The sequence below is a fragment of the Synchiropus splendidus genome, chromosome 4 (assembly GCF_027744825.2).
Source record: "Synchiropus splendidus isolate RoL2022-P1 chromosome 4, RoL_Sspl_1.0, whole genome shotgun sequence".
NCBI lineage: Eukaryota > Metazoa > Chordata > Actinopteri > Syngnathiformes > Callionymidae > Synchiropus > Synchiropus splendidus.
This window is the reverse complement of record NC_071337.1, coordinates 12814559-12838258: the sequence shown is the minus strand read 5'-3', so window position 1 is coordinate 12838258 and position 23700 is coordinate 12814559. Positions and strand designations below refer to the sequence as shown.

Below are 23700 nucleotides of genomic sequence, written 5' to 3'. Positions count from 1 at the left end.
AGTGTGATTCCAATTAGCAGGGCTAGCTGACCGTCAGCAGCCACAGGAAATCGCCGCCAGAATCACACCTTGACCACTGACACTGTCCTCTCAACAGGAAAGCAGCTTCGCGGCTCTGGGATGCGGCTGTGAGTTGAACAGGTTGGTGTATTTTCATGCCGCACCTTTGGTAATCTGACCACTTTTTCCAGTCGACAGCAAGGTCAGGCACAAGCTGTGCGACCAAATTCACCAAATTGACGGAATCAGCGACGGGAGGACGGCACAAAGCTCAGCCGCCTGGAAGCGTGGGGAGTGAGTGAGACAGGCGCCGCGGTGCAGTTTTGACTTATTAACTTCAGCTATGTTTGAGCAGTAGGAGGTTTTAAAGGGGCCCAATTCAGGCTTATAAATGTTCTGTGTGGAAGTGGCACGTCATGTGGTTAGTGTGTTTTAACATTTTAGCCACTTCATTCAAACAGACTTTCACAAGATGCTGTGAATTTCTGATGTCGGAACCAAGCTTATTATAGTTGAAAATGTGAAAACTTGTTTTGTAAAACATTCTCATAAAATGAAATAAAAATAAATTAAAACTGAAAGTTAATTTTCTGCTTAGAAAACTGATAAAAACAAACTAAAGTGAAAGCGGAATTGTCCTTTGTTTCCTTAAAATCCGAAATGGTCATTTTAGCTTGGTTGGTTTTACGACAGCTGAAGGACAGATGTGGCATGTCAAGGTCATTGACGTCACCTGTGCTGAAAACCTGACAACGCTGAGTAGCACAATGGTGAAAATTATGACAAAGCAGCACAGTTCAATGTTAGTCTAGACGGCGGAACAAAAAAAAAAGAAGAAAAAGAACGGGAGGATGCTGTGTTGATTGACACTGGGACATCTAGACAACCGCCTTCAGAAGCTTCGGCGCTTCCCTACAAGCAAAATTTAAAACACCCGAGCAGCAAGAGTCAATAATCTCATCCGGGTTCAAATGTATTGTGTGTACGCATCATGCAGTGCAGTTATCGCACGTATAGGAGCTGTTAAACATGTTTTACAAAAACTAAAACTAAGCCAACCCAGATTAAAAACCAATTCCAAACTAACTGAATTAGAAAGACAAAAATGTAAAGCTAAAAAAAACCTAAAACTAATGCAAATTTCAAGTAGATCAGAACTTTCGGAGGGACACGTATGCAGTTTTTGTATGCAGCTCAAATTTTCAATGCACATCAGGAAAATTAGGAAAATGGCCCCATTTAAAAGAAAATCTAATTGTAAGGTCCATATGCACAAGGACTATGCCAAATAAAAGGCAAAGTAACATCCTTGGGAGAGGCCATTTTCTCCCTATTCATTTTTGAAAATCTTGGTACCAGCTAATGGTTCAGAGATACATTAGCCATCACTTAAAGAAACCCATGTCAGCCACTTAGACACACGTGGTTCTCGCTAATCCATGAACAAGTGCATGAGAGCCACTGAAAAAAATAAAAATCTCGCCACCTGACTCAGCAAAGTGCATCTCTCCTGCTGACACTACCAGATGTCCCAGCATCCACTGCTCCGTGGTGCTCTTAAGGTGGTCATTTTAAATCAAAACTAATGATAGGAGCAGAGTTGGGCGTCATTCTGTGATTCAAACATAGAAATATAGACTGGTGTACATCACTCTGTTTACTTTTTCCAAAAACATATTCAAAATTACATTTACAGTTTTTAGACACCCTTAACATTTGGCACAATCTCAAATACTGTCATGAAAAACCTTCAAAACATCTTGTTTGTGTTTCAAAAGGTGTGGCTGCGTGAGCAGGATCCTATTGTGAAAAAACAAAAACCCCTGCGATCCTCAGTGGGAATATGATGCCTTCAAAACACTTGTGGGCAGCTGCGGAAAAGTCACAGCCTGAAAATGGGGGAGGCTGACAGTCGTGACACTGAAGCCGCTGAGCAAATGTATCAAGCGAAGCCCTTTCTGTGACAGACCGAAAATACAAGAAAAAAATACAAACACTTTCTCACGCAGAAAACACTGCTTATCCATTCCTCTCCTCTCTAGCTGTGTGACACTTTCTAAAGTGTGGGATTACGTCCTGCCATCTATTTATAGTGACCGGACTTTGGTTTTCACTGAGAGGACTGTGACAAGACAACTACAGGAGGTGTATTGTTAGGTGTATTTACGGTGGTGCTGCTGTGCTGTACCTACAGATCTCAGCAACATGTTATCTCTACAGGATTTAAACACCTGCATTGACAAAATGTCGGCTATTGCTGACGGTGGCTTTGCTCAGAAAGAATAATGAGGTGAGAAGTCAAGGTTGGGGGAGAGGAATGTTTTTTATACATGATATAAGGCTGCTGCCTTTTTTTTTTCTAACGGTGCAATGAATGAGACACCAGTGATTAAGACTTATGGGCACAGAAAGATCATTAAAACGTGACAAGAGTGCAGTCATGTACGGGGAACTTTTTATTAAAGGAGAATCCTCCGCAGCAAAGCAAGACTTGCGGAAGTTTGCCAATTAGTGACCAGCCCTGGAGTATGCCTCCCTTCATGAACGTGCTCCGATACCGGTAAAAAAGAAATGTTTGTCGGATGTCTAAGGTAGATCAGTCAGCTATACTGCTGACAACCTCGTGGACCTATAGGAATAATAACTAAAGCAAAGCAAACAGTGGGAAGTTCCGGGACTTGAACCGAATGTTAGAAATATGCACGTGCAAGGTCTACGAATTGTGTTCACATCGCGTAAAGTTTTTTTTTTTTAATAGTTGTTAATATAGTCTATATTTAACAGTGAAATCTGGAAATTATATGTTTTTATGCGCATGCATAAGTACGATCTGGTTGGCCTTATGTGGTCCACCGGAAAAGATGGTGCTGGAGTAGGAATTAACCGGCTAACTGGCTTACTGGTGAGCGCATGCCCTAGTAATGTATTTTTTACTCTAGTAGTAAAAAATATATTTTAATAAGTTACTAGTAAACGTCAGTTGGTTAAACATGCACAATTTCAGGTTCCAGCACTGGAATTTCCGGTGGACCACATCAGGCAGTGACACCGACTGCCGCCTCCTGCAACACCGCCTCAGTTTTAGTCTTTTGTGCAAGAGGTACCTAGATCAATTCTTCTTCCATAGTCGCCATGTTTGTTTTGGAGTTTGTTGTTTCATCAACCTGTGACAGTTGTTAGCTCCCCCTGGTGGATATATTGCTGAACAACAATACCAACTCCGTGATCTCTCAGAGCGTAATCAGCCACAGTAGCAATGTTCGAAATGGACGGGTACAATTCCATAAACTTTAGTACCACAAATATATTGAACAATTCGGTGACACGTGTTTGAGGTGAACAGACACATTCTCACTTCAAAGGCATCGCATATCGTCTACTGCCAAATGGACTAGAGTGTCCAATATTGACACCGAGGTTGCATGTTGACGCATTGGCATTTCTAAGGAGATACATGTTTCCCCTCCCACGTGACGTTCCAAGGACGGGGTTGGGTGAAGGCTCTGTGGTGGTCCTTCTTTTGCATACTCGATGCCTATGGCGCCAGGAGACATGGCGGAAATGTGCTACAATTGAACGTCGAACACAACAACACGAAAAACAGTTGGATGACTTCTGGTTCACTCTGGGACGCAAAAGTCCCCCACCATGGGAGTGAGAATGTGTTGTGCCAACAAACTCATGACAAATGGGGAAGAAATATGTAGCGCTTTTTAAAGAAACCTACCAGACAGTGATGTAGTCATATGTGGGCTCAGTGCTCAGCACAGTGAAATTGATGTAGATGCCATGACCAGGAGGAACTCTTACACTCCAAACACAATCCTGGAAGTTGGGGTATTCTTCAGGGTGACCAGGAGAGTAAATGGTTCCATTCAGGGACGTAATGTTACCACCGCACAGAGCTGCAAAATACATTGGGACAATGATTGTCTCTGTGGACGGCATGTACTGTATCATCATTTATAATGTAGTGACTGAGAATAGAGAATAAGTTTGAGTATAAATCTCCGATTAAAGCACAATAAAGAGAAAAGTATGGGCTGTATACCTTCACATCTTGGCAACTGATGGTTCCAGTTCCGACTGATTCCATGCAAGCATGTAAGTGAGGCCTCCCCGATGAGGGAATATCCAGGCAGACATTCAAAAGACACCGTCATCCCAACGCTAAAGTCTGTGCCAATCACGATGCCATTTCTAAAAGGCCGGGGGTCAGGACAACTCTGGAGCTGGTACGCTGCAGTGACGAGGAGAAGTTGGCATAATTGAAGAGGTTCGGTTCGTACACAAAGACAAATCATTGTGAGCAGCATGTCAACGCTCACCTTGATATGTGATGTGGAATCCTGGTTTGTTTTGCGAATAGTCACTGTGGAAAAAGAAGCTGGTCTGGTGGGTGGTACTGAACAAAGGTTTGGGCATGATGGGGCCGCTGAACCGATCGATGACTGTGCCGGTGTCGAGCGTTCCGCTCCGGATTTCTAGGTAATCGTGGATCGCTTCAGTGGAGAAGTTGACAAACTGAAGGTGGATGCCTAAAAGCAAATAAACAAAAAACATATGGGATTGGACTGAGCGTATACTGTAGCATGACAGTGACTGTGGCAAAAAATAGACAGAGATTTGGGGAGGTCAAGAGGAGAGTGCAGGCAGGGTGGGATGTCAGGGGTGAGTATGAGTGACAAGGATAGTAGAAAGTAGATCCAAATGGTGTTGCAAACCATCCTCCTATGTTGCCAAACAACAATTGCTCAACAGAAAAGGTCTTTAATGTGCTACTCTGTTATTTGGTATGGGACAGGCAAGCGCTGACTCTTACAGTGGGTCAATACAAATCCACAACACACCGAAAAAGGAGCAAAAAAAGAAAGAATAAGCAGTTTCTTACTAAAAATTACAGTGCATTCTCACCAAATCCAACAGGTAAATTAACTGTCCATGTGCAGTCCAGTCCACTGGGGTAGTTGCCTGGGTAACCTGGGCTCAGGATCACTCCACTTACATCAGTCAGGGATCCACCACACTGGGCTGCAGAAGAAAAGTATGCAACAAATTCAGAACCACAGTGGAGCCACTGCCAGACTTTCAGAAGAAAGCAGCATGAACAGAGGTCCTATGTCTGTTTCTGTTCTAAGTGATGCCATAATTATCTAGCAAGGTTATAATGTACAAATAGAAAAAAGCAAAAGCAAATGCCACCCTCATGTACCACTTAGAGAATGTTTTATGGCACTGGAGAACGCCTACCCAGACACAGTGGCACAGGATAGTTCCATCTCCGCACTGGTCCAGGCATACAAGTGATGTGAGCGTTTCCCTACGAACACAAAAGCATAACATGAGATGATCTTTGAAGCTTCATCCCAGCTTTTATATTCATGCTCTGCAAAGTGACACCATCCCGCCTCCAAGTACAAGGAGGGACAACCTGCATTAGAGCAGAACACTGCACAGGAATCAGAAGACGTTCATTATTCAGTAGATGAGTAAACACAAGTAAAGTTGGATGTTTAGCAAGAGAAACCATCCGAGAGAGGAGTTTGAAGGCGACTCAGTGCCAACGGGTCTCAGTCCGTGAGAGCGGGAAGCAGCAGCCATACATGGCAGCACCTCAAACCTAGAGAGGGTGGATTTAATGACATTAATGGATTAAGATTGGAAGCATTCCTAATCCCTAAACCTTCGCATTGTGGGAGTTTGAGGCAGGCATGTCCAAGCAGGTTGAAATCTGGAGCACCGAATAAGCGTTGCAAAATCAATGCTGAGGGGATGCGACACGAAAGTGAACAAGTGGTGATACAAAGAATGTATCTAACAAGAATATAGCATACTTTGTTGGAGATTAAAGAGAATATTTTAGAGGATATAGAAGGGGAGGATGCAAACAAGAAGTTGTGTCCTCTGAGCCGTGAAATCAGAATACATGAAAGCATGTGTTTTACATGGAGGGACATTGAAGGTCACAACAGAAAGATGATTTGAATCAAAGTCGAACATGAGGGGAAAACAGATGGCCTATATATGCCGCCACCTGGAAAGCCGGCGATAAAATCTTGCTGTCTTTTTAAAAAGAAGACAAGCCAAAAAAAAGAAACACAATTTTCTGCTTGCTCGGGTGAGAAGACACACAGCAAATATTACCAATGATGACAAGTAATACTGGATCAACCATGTACGCCGTCTATCTATGGTATCACTCCCCCTTAGAGAGACGTGAAAGTCACTGAGAGATGGGACTTTGGTTTTGATAAACCCTCCCCTCATCCTCTCTACAGGGTCAAGCATCCCCACAAAGACGGGCTGGTATGATCAGTTTGTTTAGGTTTCCTTTTTTTTTCTCCTGCTGGCTGTTTGCTGCAGCAGCCGGATTAATGTTTTGGCCAAATGGCAAGGAAACAGCAAGGTCATAAGACTCCCCACATATTTGCATAAAGCATGCCAATGCATCATCAGGATTTCTAAATCTGCAAGGATTGAGAGGAGATGATGCTTTTGCCAAAGCAAAAAAAGTTTCATTTGCAGTTCTTCGGGGTCATAATGTAAGCACCTTAGAAAGATTATTAATAAATAATCGCTTATTAATGAGCAAAGTAGCTTGCCTACTCATGACCAAGTAAAATGATAACAACATACCTCTTGGACTCATTTAGTTTTCAAGGTGTTTTACCTGAAGGGAGTATCCTTGCTCACAGGAAAACTGCACAACGTCTCCAACCATGAATCTGTCTCCTTGTCTTAATCCATAGTTTGGAGTTTGGGGCTCCGGACAAGATTCTAGACCGATAGCTGCAAAAAGATTTACATCACAATCACCATCCTTGAACACTTCAGAAGTGGATATGAAGTCAAGAAGGAAATCATACCTGTATATTCCAGGTGGAAACCAGCAGCTGAGACACTGATGTCTGAGCTGAAACTCAGGTAAAGGTTGTTGGAAGTACTGTTTAGGAGAGGAGGGATGGTGGTTCCTGTAACAAGAAAAGAAGCGGCAACTAAAAACCTTCACTTCCTGAATTTGACATAAATCAAACAAGTCTTTATTTGAAGCGTCCACTTACATTTGTTTTTACTGACTGTTTCGAGCCAAGTGACTCAAAAAGACGTGGTTCACTGAAATTAGTTGCTACTAGTTTTGTAGTAGAATAGTTTGAGGCCACATTTCCGAGGTCTCAGTGCTGACCGCATTCAGACTCAGTTTTGGTTGAGCTGGACTCAAGGTTTTTTGTGAAGGCTAGTTGAGAGCAGGCTAATACCAAATGTGCTCTCTCTATTGAGCCTAATTTATCATTTTAAAAAAAAGCAGTCGGTCAGTATGAAGCAGTGAAGAAGCTTCATGAAACAGTGACTTCATTCCAGAGCTCAGAAGGTGGCGCTCTTGGTTTAAAAAGTGATGCGTCATTTTACTGAGGCCTTATTTATTGTGCAAAGGCAAACAAGCAGAGAGTGCCATGTAGTGGACTCTGAAAATGAGGACACTGTTTCATGAAGCTTCACCAGCGCACCACTAATGATAAGTGGTGTAAACAATGTTTAGCTTCGTTTTTCAGGTTTGCAATATGACAAATGACGCCTTGGCCTTGACTCAGCCTGTCTCCTGTTGGTCTTTTGCATGTTGACATGACCAAGACCTAAAAACTTTGTTGAATGACATGTGACCTTGTCCTCCAAAATGAACCTGGTTTTAGCTGACTCCCTCAGTGACCTTCCTTCCACATGAGTGAATGGCGATCAATACACCTGACTGAACACATTCTCATTCACACAGTTGCTAAACGTCCATTTCCATTGAACCGGGTGGATTATAGGAACTTCTATAGAGTACGGCAACAGAAGAAATGTCACTTTTGAGCTCTGTGGACATTTCGATTTTCATAAAACGATTATAAAGTTGGTAAAAGGGCCAGCGAATTAAAGTGGAGTAGGAGTCTGAGTGGGAGACATTGTTGTGTCCAGTTCTTTTCGCATTTATTTTGTCCATTAGCTAAGTACTCCCACAGACGCTGAAACAAGCCGGGACGGTCCACACTTCTGGGCTTCTGCTTAAATCAGCTTTAGTTGGTACATTTCTCAAAATAATAGCATAACTTGAAGAAAAGCATTCATCTATTTATTCACTCAGTGGATATCGTTCTTTTTTCCAACCATATATTTTATTCTCAAAAACTAGATTTACAAAAATAAATAAGACGAACTCCAAGTTATAAATGAAGAAGAAAGCCCATTCAGGACAGATTTTTTTTTGGCACGTAGAGATAAGATTTTTATTTTCTGCGTGAGCACCAGGTAGTTGAATTTCAAAGACGCCCTGTTTGTGACTGATTGAGCCAAATCGGGATCTGGAATATGTAATGATTATCATTCTCTTCTCTTAGTAGCTAAAGGTAGCAAAAATAATCCACAGACTTAAGCCGCTTACTTATAATCACCTTATATGACTCAGCATCGAAACCACGTCTGGTCTTTTTCAAAAAATGGAAGACTTAGATTTATTTATGTAAACGTTCTGAATAATTCATAATTATAGAACGTTAAAGAAAAATGAGGATGAGATTTTGTTCTATATTAAACATGCGACAAAGAAATGCAGATGATTCTTAAGAATTTCGGCGCCAAAGGGGCTACAATAGTGGCGCTGGAAGCCGCGGGAGAACAAAAGTAGTGGTGTTTACGGTCGTGTCGCGACACCATCATCATCGCTTCAGAGATGACAAACATATTTCTAGTGGATTAGATAAACATCTGTACAAGCAATTCACCATGGCCACCGCTTCTTTAGGTCATTTTTCATTTACCGTATGCTTTTATTGCTAAAATTATCGCCAAATCCAACCTTTTGAAATAGTGATATCCAAGAACTCTGGCGTCAGAAGGGCTAGTGAACCTTTAAAATAAAGGACGTGCTAACATGGACATTGAAATGGGCCAAGTGGAAGCCATTTCGACACGATTTCAACATGTGCCGTTGCTTCCTGGATAAAGTAAGGTAGTAAGAACGACTCACCAGAGTAGCTCCCCAGTCTTGGAGCATGGTTGTCAGCACCATCGTAGAAATCCAAGGAGTCCCAGTTGTGCTCAGTGGCAAAACTCACCACTTGTATCTGGAAGTGCAAACAACAAGTACACTGACGCTGCAATTCGCCATCCCCTTGACTCAAAGATGTAATTATGTGTAACCGTGTGTGAAGAGCCTGTGAGGCGCAGGTTACACCGTGGATGGATTCGGCCCGGGATACAGTGAGTGAGACACAGTTTCATTAATTTCGCTATTGAGACAAATTGAAAAAAGCGACAATGGGAGGAATCAATTTTATGTTGGATTTCCACAGATCAGGCAGCAGGAGTTGAGAGCAACTGGCAGTTGGTGATCGCACTCAGCACGAATATGGAGCAGATGTTTATAATATTAGCAAAATTATTACTGTGCACCGCGGTGTAATTTAATGAAGAACAAACTAAATCAATTACGCTCGTAATAAGTTGCTTGCCGGCGCAGTCTGTTTCGCAGGAAACAGAAGACAAGAAGAGAAAAAAATGTTGAGTCATCATTTGAAAAAAAAAAGGAAAAAAGGACAAAGGAAACGTTGGCGTTTTTGAAGTCTAGAAAAAAAGAAATCCCATTTGAAAAAGCGATATTCTTTTTGACTCCTGTCAGCAAACATGAATATATTGAATTTAAAAATCTACATCATTTAAACTATATGGAAATACATCCTGTCCATACAGTGGAGCCAAATGAAGCTCTATCCTCTAAAGTCTCTTTGAAATCTTTCGCAGACTCATTTTGTGTCAAAGGCATCTTTATCTCCGCCTGTCGGAGTGATTTAGCTTGTCAGCCATCAGTCATTATCTTTCCCGATACGATCACATCTCGTACTATCTGTCTGGTTCTTCCACACACACCATCCATCTATTCTCTCTTTAAATATTATCTTAACTTTTCTCCCACATCCTGCTTGCTCAGCGTTTAAGTCGATGATATATGAGTCAGCCAGGGGACAACAGGGGGACGAGTGCTACCTGTATTCCTGCCCCTTCTGGGACGGACACCTTCCACACGCAGTTCTGGTTGTTGTCATACGGCTCTGGATAACCGGGAGACAGGATGGTTCCATGACGAGAGTGGAGCACGCCACCACAGGGAACTGAGAAGTGGGCAGAAAGCAGGCAGGGATAAGAGCATTAAAGGCTGAAGCAACTCTCTGTCAGCATGTTGCTGTGAAGCTTAACAAAAAAGTTGAGGAACTCCGGTCATGCAAAAAGCAAATTTCGTTGTTCCATAGTTACCGATACAAGTCGGGAGAGTGTCGTTCCACTGGGCCAGGTTGTCTGGTACACTCTCGCACCGTATGGCGGTGGAGCCGTGAAGGACGTAGCCAGGGTTGCACTCAAACTGCACCAAAGACCCGACTGCAAAGTCATTGCCCAGGCGCTTCCCGAAACGCGGCTCTGGCACCGAGCTGCACTGGGTGGAACTGGTCCGAGGGACAGCTACAAAAGACAACATCATAAAGTGAGCGACATTGCTGAGATGCTGACGCTGGATGGATGGGTCCAAAGAGAAAGGGCAATGGCAGGAACAAAGGATGGAGAGACAGAGGAACAGAGTGAGTCGACAGAATTATCCAAGGGTTTTGGAAAGAAAAAAGTATAAAGGAGAAATAATAGGCTGGAATACACAGAAAAAAATAAAATACTTCATATCACTAATGCTGTACTGACTAGAGCAAACTCAAAATATTGAATCATTCACTTCCTGCAACAATCAGTCCTACATTTTCATTTGCTGTTTTCCTCTCCTAAACTATAATTCTGCCTTGGATATCATTCACTACCAAGTGAAAGAGCAGACTTCTCAGCAGTAATTGCAGCAACACACTCGACGGTGGTAATAGATGACTCTGAAGTCGAGGTGTGGAACCCAATCTGCCTGGTTGTCTGAGACGGCCTGAGCTAAACAAGGATTATGAATTGTATTAAACCCATAATGAGTATGTTAGAGTAAGGAACCAGAAGTATGAGTCCTTCAAAGATCATGCATAGTAATTCTGAGGGCCAGACTCAGGATTGCCAGTTGAATTTGAATTACTTTTGCGTGACAGCAATAAAAATGGAAAAGCAAAGTTTTCTTTTTAGTGTCGTCACAAAACAAAGCGAAGAAAACAAAAATGCAGTTTGGATGATTCTCTCATTTCAGTAAAAAAAGGGAGCTTGAATCTGAATTTTTTTTGTTTTCAAATTTGACAATTCAAAGTGAATTCTGGTGAGTGCTACGGTAGCTTTCAAAAATTAAATTCACAAATCGTGGGTGAGTTGCAGAATTTGCAAAAAGGGAACTGATAATTTCACACTTTCCAAAAACAGACCTTGGTAGACAAAGTGGAATCCCTTGGCAGTATCTGGTCCCACGGTTGTAAACTTGATTGTGATTTGGTTGCCAGTGCTCAATGGAAGAGACTCTCCTGTGAACACAGTGGGAGAGAAGCAATGAGGTTATAACAAGATTATTACAGCACATCTGTTGGTCGACAGTCCACCAGCAGTGTCCGTACCGGAGTGGGAGCCGGAGAGGGACGACAGCAGTGTGTTTTGTTGTGTGGGCCCGTCGTAGATCTCCACCACATCATTAAGAGACGTCTGGAACAACACGAACTGGCCGAAGAGAACTGGGGAAGAGAATTGGAAAGAAGGAAAGTGTTGATGCTATTCACAAAAAAATGGTGGATAAATCACTCAAGCATTATAGGCATCCCACCACAGATGTAAGGTAGGAAAATCATTCGCATTGAGAGGCAACTCAAACACAACATGGGATTTAAAAAGCTTTCATATGCCTCATTGATTCCAGATGTTTTTTTGGAAAGTTATAACCACAACATCTGTCAATTTCCATCGTGGCCTCCAGGTCGACAGCATTGGTTGCAAACATGCTTGGCTTGAGGAAAACTAGTGAACACTCTCTTAGAATGCATGAACTCTGAGGAAGAAAAGGGCACTTATACAGCATTCAAATGTCCATAATCACAATGGGTGCCATACAACACCGTTCATAGTCTCCTGACATTTTAATGCACACCTGTCTGAACCAGAACAAAGCAGCAAAGACCTACAGTACAATATAATGGCCTCGACACATGGCTCTGTGAGAAATAAAGGAGTCAAGCTGTCACCATAGACTTTAATGCAGGGCGTCTAAAACAAAGATGTCACTCAAAAAGAGAGAGAGCAAAAAAAATCTTGATTTAAACTTCAATTTCAACATTAGTTGTTCTGAGAAATATACTAAACAAGATCAGCGCAAGTTCCATTGCCAGACATATTAGGAAAACCGCCGAAGAAAGGAGAATAAATCCTTTTAAAGTTTAAGTTTAAATCCTTAAAGGATGCCCAAACCAGGTCTTCTGGTTCAATGTAGCAACTCTATGCAGAGTCTGACCCTCGATTCATGAGGTTGTCAACTGGCCGGTGAAGGAATCTTGGATGCCTCTTTTCATGATCGTCCAGACCTAACACATCCTGTGGACTTCTACATCCTACGCTGACACTGAGGGCAGCCTTCTGTGTTGCGTGTTGACACGCTAGGTTTTCAATTGAAGCACATGCTCCACCTTCCGCTCCTGGTGCGCAATGTGTCATGTAAAAGAAAGACTGAGGGTGGGGCCAGGAAAGCCACAAGGCGCTCTTTTCATTCTACATGTAACAACTTGTCCATTGCTTTTTAAAGGCCCTCAGACGGTCATGGCGACTCTTGTCAGCATAACACACAAAAGTCTACTCATTTTCCCAGCGTCAATAGATTGGGTTGACAGACCGCACCAAGACCAAGACAAGACCAAAGCTTTGACAAGGTGAGAGGAACCAAAACCAAATCGAATTCAGAACACAGTCTAGTTGCCATCGTAAATAAAATGAACAAAAAAAAACATCACCGAAATGAAATCCCTGCCAAAAAGTCCGCTGATCGCTGGCCATTCCTAGTAGTTTGACTGAAATACATTGCTCCGCTTCAGAGTTAATCTGTTTACACTTGGCCACACAGATGGGCCCAGTGCAGAAGCCCCATGATTGCGAGAGGTAACTGGTCATTACATTCACAATGTATTCAGAGCTACACTCACAGTCGGAGCTCTCTGCTTCCCTTTCATCTCTGACGTGAATACGGTTCATTAATGGATACAAAGGTAGCATTCACGAGTTTTTTGTTTTTTTTAATGGAGTGGTGGGGAGTTGAACACAGTAGAAAAAAAAAAAAATCACAGCAGCCGTGGTCTTGACAAAACAAGAGTCCAACATGGCTGATTCCCAGACAAGAAGCACTACAACACTAAGATCTGGTTCTCCAGTCATCACCCATAGGTCTTGGTGTGGGGAACTTCTGACCAATAACCAATGGCTATGAACTTCTGAAAGTCGACTTGGAAGAACCGGACCAATCTCATAGAAAGATGAAAGACAAGACTGCAACCAATTCGGTCCATGTTTTGATGGAGGAACAGGAAGGAGGATGATGGAGATACAGTTGGCTGAGGCGGAGGAGGCTGACTTCCTGTGGCAACCCTTTATGAGGGATGAAGAAAGACAAAGAAGAAGAGGGAGGCAGTGTGCCTTGGCAATTACAGGCCTTGAACACATAGATCTGGCCCACTGAAGGCAAATGTCTGTCCTGCCAGTTTAATTAGAAGCTGCATCATGTTTGCAGCCGAACAGTTTGGGGTAAACAATGACAAGAAATTTAATTAGCCCCTCCAATTCATGCTCCGGAAACACAACAGTCACCTCACATGTGGTTAATGACAAGCCAGAGGAAAACTAACAATAAGAAAAATAATTGACCATGAACAGGGGAGGCATGCTGCAATACAAAAATAGCACTGAGCCGGTCAAACAGCAGAACAAACAGAGTGAGGCTACTTGGAACAATGTGGAGAAGACGAGTGGACAGCGCCGAGATGAAATCAGGGAAAGTGAAACAAAGCACTGTCCTGTAACTAAACAGATATATCGCTTCATAAAGCAGTAATTGACACAGGCAGAGTGTGGAGTTTCCGCCACTAAATCAGAATCAGTTCAACAGCAATGTCATTGGTTATGTCATGCAGCACAAGCACATACAGAGGTTGAAGAATACACTCTTCTAATGATGGAACCTTGACCGGAAATAAAATTAACGGCCAGCGAGTGGCGTTTGATGAAGCGTTATTTCACCACAGTAACTCTCAGCGGGATTTTAACCTTCCTGGGATTCCCATGGAGACCTGCCTTGAAAACGAAGGTCACTTAAGTCCTCTCAAAAAGATAAAAAAAAGAATACTCTTGAGGGAAACCTCCTATACTCTAGCATCATTCTCAGATTATTGCATTTGTGTAATATGACTGAATATGTCTCATTTGTTCATTCTCCAACGCACTGCAAAAACAATATTTACCTTTGTTCTCTTTTGCTTTTAAAAACTGAAAACCAGTTATTTGAAAGCAGTGTCTATCGCTACTACAGCAAGTTCCAAAACAGCACTATCAGCAACACATGACAATGGTTTTGCTCTACAGTCTGCATAAACTCAACAACACCAAGTGGAGAAAATATTAAACACAGTACAGTAAGACCAGAAAATTGTATATTAACTGAATAGTCAACAAGTGGTACACCATAATAGTAATTCAACAAAATGAAATATCAACCTCAGTTTTGAATCTTAAGCCTGCATGAAGCATGAATAATAATGATAATAAAGTTACACATAAAAGACACAGCAAACCATCAGGTTTTTCCAGTTAAGCACAAACGTCCACCTTCCCATCTTCCATCAAAGTCCGTGCTGCAACAAGTCTACTTTTCGGAAGCTTGAATTTCAGATCACTGTTTGCTTAAACTGCCAGTCAAAGGGCAAAAGTTGAAAACTCATGTCAAGTGGCATCAGAGGTGGGTCTCTACTTTGAACTCTAGTGGGCAACAAAATATGTCACGATGGGCCCTAAGGCCTTGTGTTTGACACATTTGGCTAAACCGCAAAACACATTGAATTAATTTACTTGACCAAGTACATAGTCACTTTAAATACCAAGACAACAAAGAAAGAATGACTTACCAAACTCTCGTGGAACAGCTATTGCGTAGACGCAGGTCTGTCCCGAGGTGTAGTTCCGAGGGAAGTTTGGGGACAAAACTGTCCCATCCGATCCTGTTGATCGACTTCCGCACGGAGCTGAAAAACCACATGAAACAGCCCTCAGTTATGTCAGCAGTGAAGTAGAAACTAAACTATGTTTAATCAAAATGCATTGTTTGCAGTCCGCTGCAGGTCACAATTGAAAAACAGTGTTCTACAAAGACCAAAAAAAGACTGAACAGGAATAAACCAATGACTAAATTTGCCAAATAATGTGATAGAAAAAGTCTGTTTTACCGCGTTGAATAATGATTGGACTCTGCAATGAATTCAGCATTTTAAGTCCTTGAAGCAAGCGTCTTAATTAACTTACCAAATAACAAAATTGTCGTAGCGTATTTTAGGTAATACTCCCTGTTGCCTTTCTGCATAGTTTAACAAATGCCACCGACTGCTGGTGGAGTGAGTCAATACAGAGCCGCAGTATGGTGAACAAATGAAGCGCCAGTTTAAAGCACAAGACCCTCAGCGTCCTATCTCCACCACAGTAGTGATGAATTATGAAGTAAAAAATGCTGATACATTCCAGCTTGTTACCTTGACAACTGGGCAAAGCCCTGTTCCAACCAGGTCGGCCATCATCTCCCATACTGCAGGTCAGTGTGGAATAGCCCTGCGAGAAAAAAGGAAGAGAAGGGAAGACACAAACTAAGATTGTATCTCAACAAAACAGCCTTGGACTCAACGATAAAATAATCTTACTGGTTTAGAAAATAAATGTCCGTCTCACCTGCAGTACGTATCCAGCCTCACAGTAGAACGTAACAGTAGAGCCTAGTTTATAATCGGACCCCAGCCTGGTCCCATTCAGAACCACTCCAGGGTCGAAACAGGACTCCCTCAGTTTGGCTGGAGAGGAAATGAAGTGAGAACCAGTTCTGAACAGTAACAGCCATTGCTGTTTTACTGAGTTGAGGCTGGTTTGATGCACAGTTTATCGGCACATTCGCTTTAATCACAAAGCTAAAGAAACTTTTGCTGATCTCGATCCTTCTTCAACTACAACAGAAACACATACATCAACGCAAAGACCTTTAGAGCTGGAAGTTTTACCTTTGTACTCCAGATGAAAGCCGGTGTAGGAAACCGATCCATCACTCCGGAAGGCTAAATGCATGGTATTGGAGCTGCTTTCAATCCGCTCGGGGAGTTTGCTGTCTTGAAAACTACCGATCAGAGGGCTGTTGCTGTCTGGGCCATCGTAGATGTACAGGAAGTCGTAGTTTGGCTCAATATTAAAGCTAAAACAAAAAAAGGGAAAGAGCTTAAATAACATGGGGACAACAAGATGTATAGGATTGTCCTTGAGAGGACGACTTTAAATAACTTTAAATAAGCAACTGGCGACAGTGAAGGCAGCGTCCGTTGCCAAATCTTCTCAAACGTCTCAAAGGGAGCCGTCGTTTTTTTATTTTAATACCCTAAAGCTTAAGACCTATAAAAGGACATCAGCCACTCTATTTCCTACCACACACTCATTATTATTTCCTAAGCCAGACGATGGCATTTCGACTGAAAACGATGGGAGGGAAATTTGGCACAAACATTCACCCGCATGCGTGGGACCGGCGCCAACAACTTCAAACTTCTCCAAGGAAAACTCATGTGATAGGCAAAACTTATACAAGGAAGGTGGAAGGTGATTGGCTCGCAGAGATGACCGTTCACTGTAGAATCATGACACATTTTGCAGAGTACTCCATTACCTGATGAAGGCCAGTGACAGCACGTAGTCGGAGTTGACGGCGATGAGCCAGTCACAGTCTTTTGAATGAGGGTAAGGGTGTGGGTAATTAGGGGACAGGATGAAACCACTCGATTCTGTCAGATTTCCTCCACAAGGAGCTGCAAGAAAGAGAGAGAAAAAAAAAATCATGTTCCAACTGTCTTCAATGAATCCGCTTCTCTCCACTCACAACACACTTTTCCCCTCAAAGAGTTCATCTCGGCGAGCACGACCTCAGCCCACATTCTGATATGGATATAGCTGATGAATATTTAAACAACTCAATTTAAAATGTCGAGCTAAAAGCAACAGAGTAAACTCTCACTGAGGAAAGACACTGACTCGGCTTAAAAGCTTTATCTTGCAGTCAAACCACAAACACGGTGGGGAAGATAAAAAGAAGTGAACTTGTAGTTGGAAAGGACAGACCAGGGCATCGGAGCGAGATCTTTCTCACTCGCCGCTCGCTCCAGAAAGAGAGCTCATTCAACAGAGCAGTCTCACATGAATGGAAACAACAAACAGAAGGAGTTGTCCACTGATTCAAACCTGCCACGTTTAGAAGACACGTTGAAAGCGGATTGACTTGATTCTCATTAAAAAGGAGAACAAAAGTATTTGGATTGTCGCCGTTCCAGCAGAGAGGGGCCACTGAGACCAGGCAGTCTGGCTCCAAACCAAACGTACAGCCACTTTTTGATTCGTAGATGAAAGCTGTAAAGTGTTTTTGCAACCACTTTGCTGTTCCTAGCAGCAGAAAACAAATCTTTCAGTCAATCTGCAGAACACGCCGTCGATTTTAAGACGCTTTGCTTAATTGATCGTTCCGGTTTAGTTCAGAATTGCCCAAGCAAAGCCCATTTTTGTCTGATTCTAATTGCCTTTCCGTTCTGTTGAGGACGTTTTATATTTTAGCTGCGGCTCATAGGGACCGCAGTAAATGTGTAAATACGTTTAAATGTGCTTTGCCTTTGCTGCATGGTGCGTCCTTCAGAAAGATGCTGAAGTCTACAAAAGCCGTTTGAAGTGTGTGTCCTCATAAAAGTAAGCAGCAGGGACTTTCACCTATGCAGACGGGAGGGCTGGGCTGCCAGTAGTATCTATTATCCACTTGTATACATGTGATTTTGTCGTCTCCCTGGAGCTCGTATCCAGGGTCACACTGAAAGGACACGGAATCCCCCGGCTCTCGACCGTCTCCGCTGCGACTGCCATTCATTGGCACACCAGGGTCCCTGCAGGCTGTGGCCACGGAGCCTGTGAAGAAACAGAGGTTACAGAGGGAGAAGAACCTTTAGAATAGACACAGATATATTAGCTCGTAGGTAAATGAATCACAGGTGTATTTTCAGGCTCCTTGTTAGATTCTGTTGTTCCTTCTTTCACTTTAAGAAAAATAAATGCTTGTTTTTCAGGAGGAAAACAAATACAACAGCTGTCACTCACACTACTTCCACAGGCAACTGACATGGTGCTCGTGGCACAGTTCCAAAAATAGCTAGTTAGAGTAAGAATACAACTGCGAAAGAGACGAAGGAGTCGAGGTAGAGAAAATAAAGAGGAAATTGAACTATATGAAAGATTTGGCATAACAATACAACGTCATTTAAGACCATGTTATAGAGACCTAAATCTGGGTAACACTTCAGATTGTGGAAGACATCATTAATAAACCAAGTACTTGTGTATTTACAGTTAATACTTGTGTGTTGTTTAAGGGGAATTTCATTGACTATTCCAGGGTAAAATTTAGTCAGTCGTAAGAAGACACTAGTCAATACCTTAGAATTATTCATGGCTGCAAATGTGCATATGAATAAGCACTTTACACAAGGTAATAAATATTCCCTTATATAAAGTGTGACCAAAAACAAATCCATATATACAGATTATATTATACAGAGAATAACATGGAGCTGCTGGCGATGAGACATAACCTGGGGTACACACTACTCACTGGAAAACTGAATGGCGAAGCCAGACTTGCTGATGTAAAAGTCCGTCTCAAACTGGACAGTCACGGTGTTGAGCGTCGAGTGGATGCCCTCGGGAAGCAGAGACCCACTGAGCTCCGACAGAGACATCTCGTTCTCCGGTGGACCGTCCCAAACCTTCAGCATGTCGTGGCTGGCTTCAGTGTCAAAGGCCAAGAACTGAAGGCTGGAAAAACATGTAATGCGTGACGCCTCACCAAATTCACAAGAAATCCCTCAAAGAAGAATATACTCACGTTACATCATATTATCCGATGATTTATTTCATTTGTACGTTCATGAATATGTCAAAAACCCTACTGTTAAAATCATCACTTGCCAGTTTCTAAACTGAAACGTTTGAAAACTATTTGCTTTGTCAATAGTGACGGGCTCATGAGGCTTCATGAAACAGTGTCCTCAGGGTGGCACTGTTCGTTTGAAATGATGTGAGGTTTCAAAAATGGTTTGAATGAAAGCCAAAGATTTTAGAAAGTGCCTTGTGGGACACTGTTCCCTGAGGCCTCACCAGCACACCACGGAGTATCAATGGCAGCAGGAGAAAAAAAAAAATACACGCGGATTCTCCCAGTTTCACAGTCAAACATCTCAAATACAAATAATTCAATAATAGCAACACTTTGTTAAACAACACCTATTAAAGACAGAGCCATAAATAATTATTAAGAATTAATGGGAAGAGAAGCACAGCTCTTACAGAATGAATGGGAAGTTTCCGTCATACAACTACGGGTACTGAACATATTCTAGGGTGCTGATTGGATGAATTTCTTGGTGCCATGTGACCATTCCATGTCTGTGATTGGCTATGCTGCTGTTGTGAAGGGACACTCCTCCTCCAGTGTTACAGCACTCCCACCAAAATACAACGATATATTATTTATAGAAGCCATGTTGTGGTGCACTTTAAAACACTCCCTTCCTCAAAAAAGTACAGATTAATGATTAATCAAAAATTATGAATAAAATATGCCTTTAAAACAGTAAAGTTCAATGCAGCACGTGGCTTTATGCAGGCACTAGCGCCCTCAGTTGATCAGCCACCACGGACTCTTACGTACAATTTGAAATTTATATTTTTCAGTACAATTTTCTTTGAAGACAATAAAAGAGGTGGCAACTACAGACTTAAAATATAGGGCGGTTTTCTTGAACTACCTGACAATGTTCCCTGAGTCAACCTCTATGGTCCAGGTGCAGCGAAGGTTGTTGTCATAGGGGAAGGGGTATCCTGGCGAAAGAATTCTTCCTGATGACTCCCCCTTGAAGCGACCGCCACACTCGGCTGCACGGAAGAAGAACATTTTACTCCATCCTTCCTAGCAAGGGTTAGTCAACAGTGTCCGTCCTTACGGCGTGACACCTGCAACTCTGGGTTACGACAACACAAGTGAAAAGTGCTTTTCTGTTTTTTTCACGGAAACAAGATTTGCATAAGTTTGCAGCCAAATGGGAAAGCGATTCTACAAGTTATGCTTTCGTATCTTTTGCCAACAAAGAAATATCATCCTAATTCGACACTTCTCCCAAATGAATTCCTCCAAATTACATAACACGAGATAATTCCCTTTGTTTATCCTCTGATATATGTTTCACAGTCTCCTCACTTCGCCTCCTTTAGCCGCGCTCCGTCTCCCTCAGGCTCTCGTGTCTGTCACTAGAATATATTATCTTGAGTAATCGGCGCAATATTAAAAATTTGTACGACCAAAGAGCAGAAAGAATCCTATGAGAAAGAAAGAAAGAAAGCATATGAGTAATAATAAAAAGCAATATAACATTAAGGCTGGAGATGGGGTGAGGTCACGGTGTGTCATAGCAAAAATTTAAAGTCAGAGAATATCAGCTGCTGGTTTTATGAATGCTACATTATTGATGGCAGAGCAGAAAGTACTTCTCAAGCAGGAATACCAAGCCAGGAAGAGGCAGTTTTGAATGCATCCTGAAAGTTCGCAGCTCTTCGTATAGTTGCCATCTGTTGCGGTGCTGCAGAAGCAGTTTTGCAATTTAGTTAGGGGCTTAATGCGAGAATATAATAGCCAAAATGAAAAGCGTGTGGAAGGAAAAGTGGGTTTTCCTGGAGACTGACTTGCCTGGCAAATGACAGCAGATTGCCATTAATATTCAAAGTGGCACTTTGTGCTTTGTCAGTGGGATTACATGAACTCAGCCTGAATGAAAACATTGCACATAGATTTTTTTTTCTGGAGTACTGTTTCAGAGCCTTCAAGAGATTTCTAGACAGAACTATTCAAAGTCATTGAGCAATGCAAAAATACCACACTCTACATAAGTAAAACCAGTTGCTGTGAAAGCCTGAAAAATATTACCTAGGAATTAATAGAATTTCCTTATAGTTTCAACCATCTGTCCTTGACCACAAAAAGCCAAGCTTCAAAGCAGCTTACTATTATTTTCGAAACCATGTTCCCTTTTAATTTCAAATACTCTTAAAAATAGTACATCAATTGTCAATAAATAGTTTATTGTTTTGGTGTTTTCGGATTCTGTGTGTTTTGGGATTAATAATAATGTATGCAAATAGAAGTTTTATGACTATTTCCCACAAGTATTGAAATGCCAGACTGAAAAAAATGTGGCACTCAAAGAAACATGACCAGGTTTACTATTTATTTTTTTTTTTTTTTTTAAATAGATCTGTTTTCCTCTTTCCATTACACAGTAGTTTCCATGAGCAAATGAATCCAAAAGAAGTAGCCGCGATGAGGTCACGAGTTCCAAGGCGCAAACCTAAAATGACGGCCCCATGACCGAAGGAAATGTAAGTGGAAGAGTATTGACATGTACAGGAGATTAAGTGAAGGAGAAGAAAGAGCATGAACGTCGCAGGTCAATAGTAACGGTTTGACGACGGAAGGAAGCAGAGAGTGCTGGAGTTGAAAAGAAAGTCAGGCTAAGTGACTTGCAAAGTGGTTCTAAATTGATTTCAAGTTTTTCCCTGAGCCAAGGGGGTTATGTTTTTGGTAGCATTTATCTGTCAGTCAGTAAGGAAAAAATAAAAATGAAGAAGTTATGTCAATGAAATGTTTGGAAATTATTATGGGATAACCAACAGACTTTCGATTTTTCCTGTCGACTTCACTGTAGCCCACACGGCAGCGAGAGTCCAACCTAGGTAACTAAGCAGCAAGTTATAAATATAAAATACATGTATTGAGTGAAAACTAAACATATATTGGCAGATGGTAACTGAGCTGCTTGACAGATGTCTACTCTCTCTGAGTGCCACTCTACAACACACCTGGGCAAAGTGTGGCCCGGGGGCCATATGTGGCCCTTTGCCTGTATTTTTGCAGCCCTCATGAGGGTCAGACTAAAACTGTAGTAATTTCTCTGACTATTTTTTGCACATTTTGTTTTTTAGCCATTACTAGTTAATGGGTAAATATATTCTTTATATTCTAAAATGGTTTTCCTTATTTCCTTTCGTGTGTATTTTATGCATTTCCACCAAAAGGCGGCCACAGTGGATTAGGTTATTTTTATAGAGGCTTTTCTGATGCACTGCTGATACCATTCCTCATCTCTTAAACTGCCGGGTACCATCGCTGTTCACAGTGGTGTCATGAGCAATTCCACCGCTCCTTCACTTTCTCCCGTGGCTCCATTTTTCTTTCATTTTCTACAACCTATTTGTTCATTGAGTTAAACTATTGTCACCGTCTTGGGTGAGTTACAGTCTCGTGTAATGAACTCATCTCATGAATTGAGCTTGATTGTTGCTTTACTGCGATGGAAAATCTGGAAATGACACATCATGAATAAACCATGATTTTCAAAGGTCATTCCCATATAACTATTTTTTTTTCATCTCATATTCACTGTGAATTTGCTTCATTACTTTCACTGGGTGCAGCCTGCAGGATTGCTGGCACTGAATAAAGTATTCCAGCTGGAGAACATGTTGACGCTTCAATCAGTTTTGGGAAAGCAGAGTGGAAACACTGAAAACAGAAGAGCCGGCTAATTTTGTCATTTTCTTGAGTAAATCTAATCCTGTTTGTGCAGCTGTTGCTACATATGCTACGCATTTCTTTGTCTGGTCCCAGGTAGCTGTGCAGCAAATCCAATAAACAGGACTGCGGAGGAAACGGCACATTTTTTTGGAGCTCAGACGCAGCAGAAATGTCAATGAGTGCGTCGCTTTCTTAGTGGCGGACACGTACCGATGCAGGAGGGTAGCGGGTTGTCCCAGGCTCTCCTTTCCCCTGTCATACATTTGAGAGTGGTCGCCCCGTGCAGGGTGTAACCCGGCTCGCATCTGTATGTGATGCTGCTTCCGGAGAAGTGACCTTGGTCGTTGACCTTGAAGCCAAACTGTGGCACCCCCGGGTCCTCACAGTGGGATAACTCAAAACCTAGAAGGGGAAAAAGACCAATGGATCTCAGCATCTTGTGAGAAAAGGCAAGAGAGTAAAACACATTTGGCTCATATTTCAATGTATTGCTACATCCAAGCAGTTGCCATGGTGATCCCACTTTTTTTTAGGAATTGGTATTCCTGTGGAATATGAATAAGGACATAATCCCTATTAAACCTTGGTGCGGATTTGAGCTGCCAGGTTACCTGACGTCGAGGTGCATCAGGAATCTTGAGAATTTTGTCGACTGCAGGAATTAGGCGTCTAAATCCCTAAAAAGGTGCTCTAATCAATTCGGCAATCTTAATAAACCTGTCAGGACACTGACACGGAGCGAATAATTCACAGCATGATGGCGTGTTTCAAAGTAAGCTACTTTCCTCTTCTGTGTCTCGCATTTTACACGGCACAATTACCAGTTCCAGGGGTTG

The 23700-nt window shown here is 42.2% G+C and overlaps 1 protein-coding gene across 5 annotated transcripts in view; it reads right to left on the bottom strand.

Moving 5' to 3' along the window:
- csmd3b (CUB and Sushi multiple domains 3b) overlaps nt 1-23700 on the bottom strand; it is a 344162-nt gene that overhangs the window by 43391 nt on the left and 277071 nt on the right. For all 5 annotated transcript variants that reach the window (XM_053862604.1, XM_053862605.1, XM_053862606.1 and 2 more), the window contains 21 exons: nt 23075-23266; nt 20046-20172; nt 18851-19053; nt 17959-18150; nt 16874-17012; nt 16221-16408; nt 15898-16016; nt 15705-15780; nt 15087-15203; nt 11553-11666; nt 11367-11462; nt 10288-10491; nt 10021-10145; nt 9005-9101; nt 6867-6971; nt 6671-6789; nt 5251-5320; nt 4915-5031; nt 4329-4538; nt 4052-4240; nt 3728-3905 (listed from right to left, as the gene is read on the bottom strand). In XM_053862604.1, the coding sequence (XP_053718579.1) occupies nt 3728-3905; nt 4052-4240; nt 4329-4538; nt 4915-5031; nt 5251-5320; nt 6671-6789; nt 6867-6971; nt 9005-9101; nt 10021-10145; nt 10288-10491; nt 11367-11462; nt 11553-11666; nt 15087-15203; nt 15705-15780; nt 15898-16016; nt 16221-16408; nt 16874-17012; nt 17959-18150; nt 18851-19053; nt 20046-20172; nt 23075-23266 (2977 nt within the window). The remainder of the gene's footprint in view (nt 1-3727; nt 3906-4051; nt 4241-4328; nt 4539-4914; nt 5032-5250; nt 5321-6670; nt 6790-6866; nt 6972-9004; nt 9102-10020; nt 10146-10287; nt 10492-11366; nt 11463-11552; nt 11667-15086; nt 15204-15704; nt 15781-15897; nt 16017-16220; nt 16409-16873; nt 17013-17958; nt 18151-18850; nt 19054-20045; nt 20173-23074; nt 23267-23700) is intronic.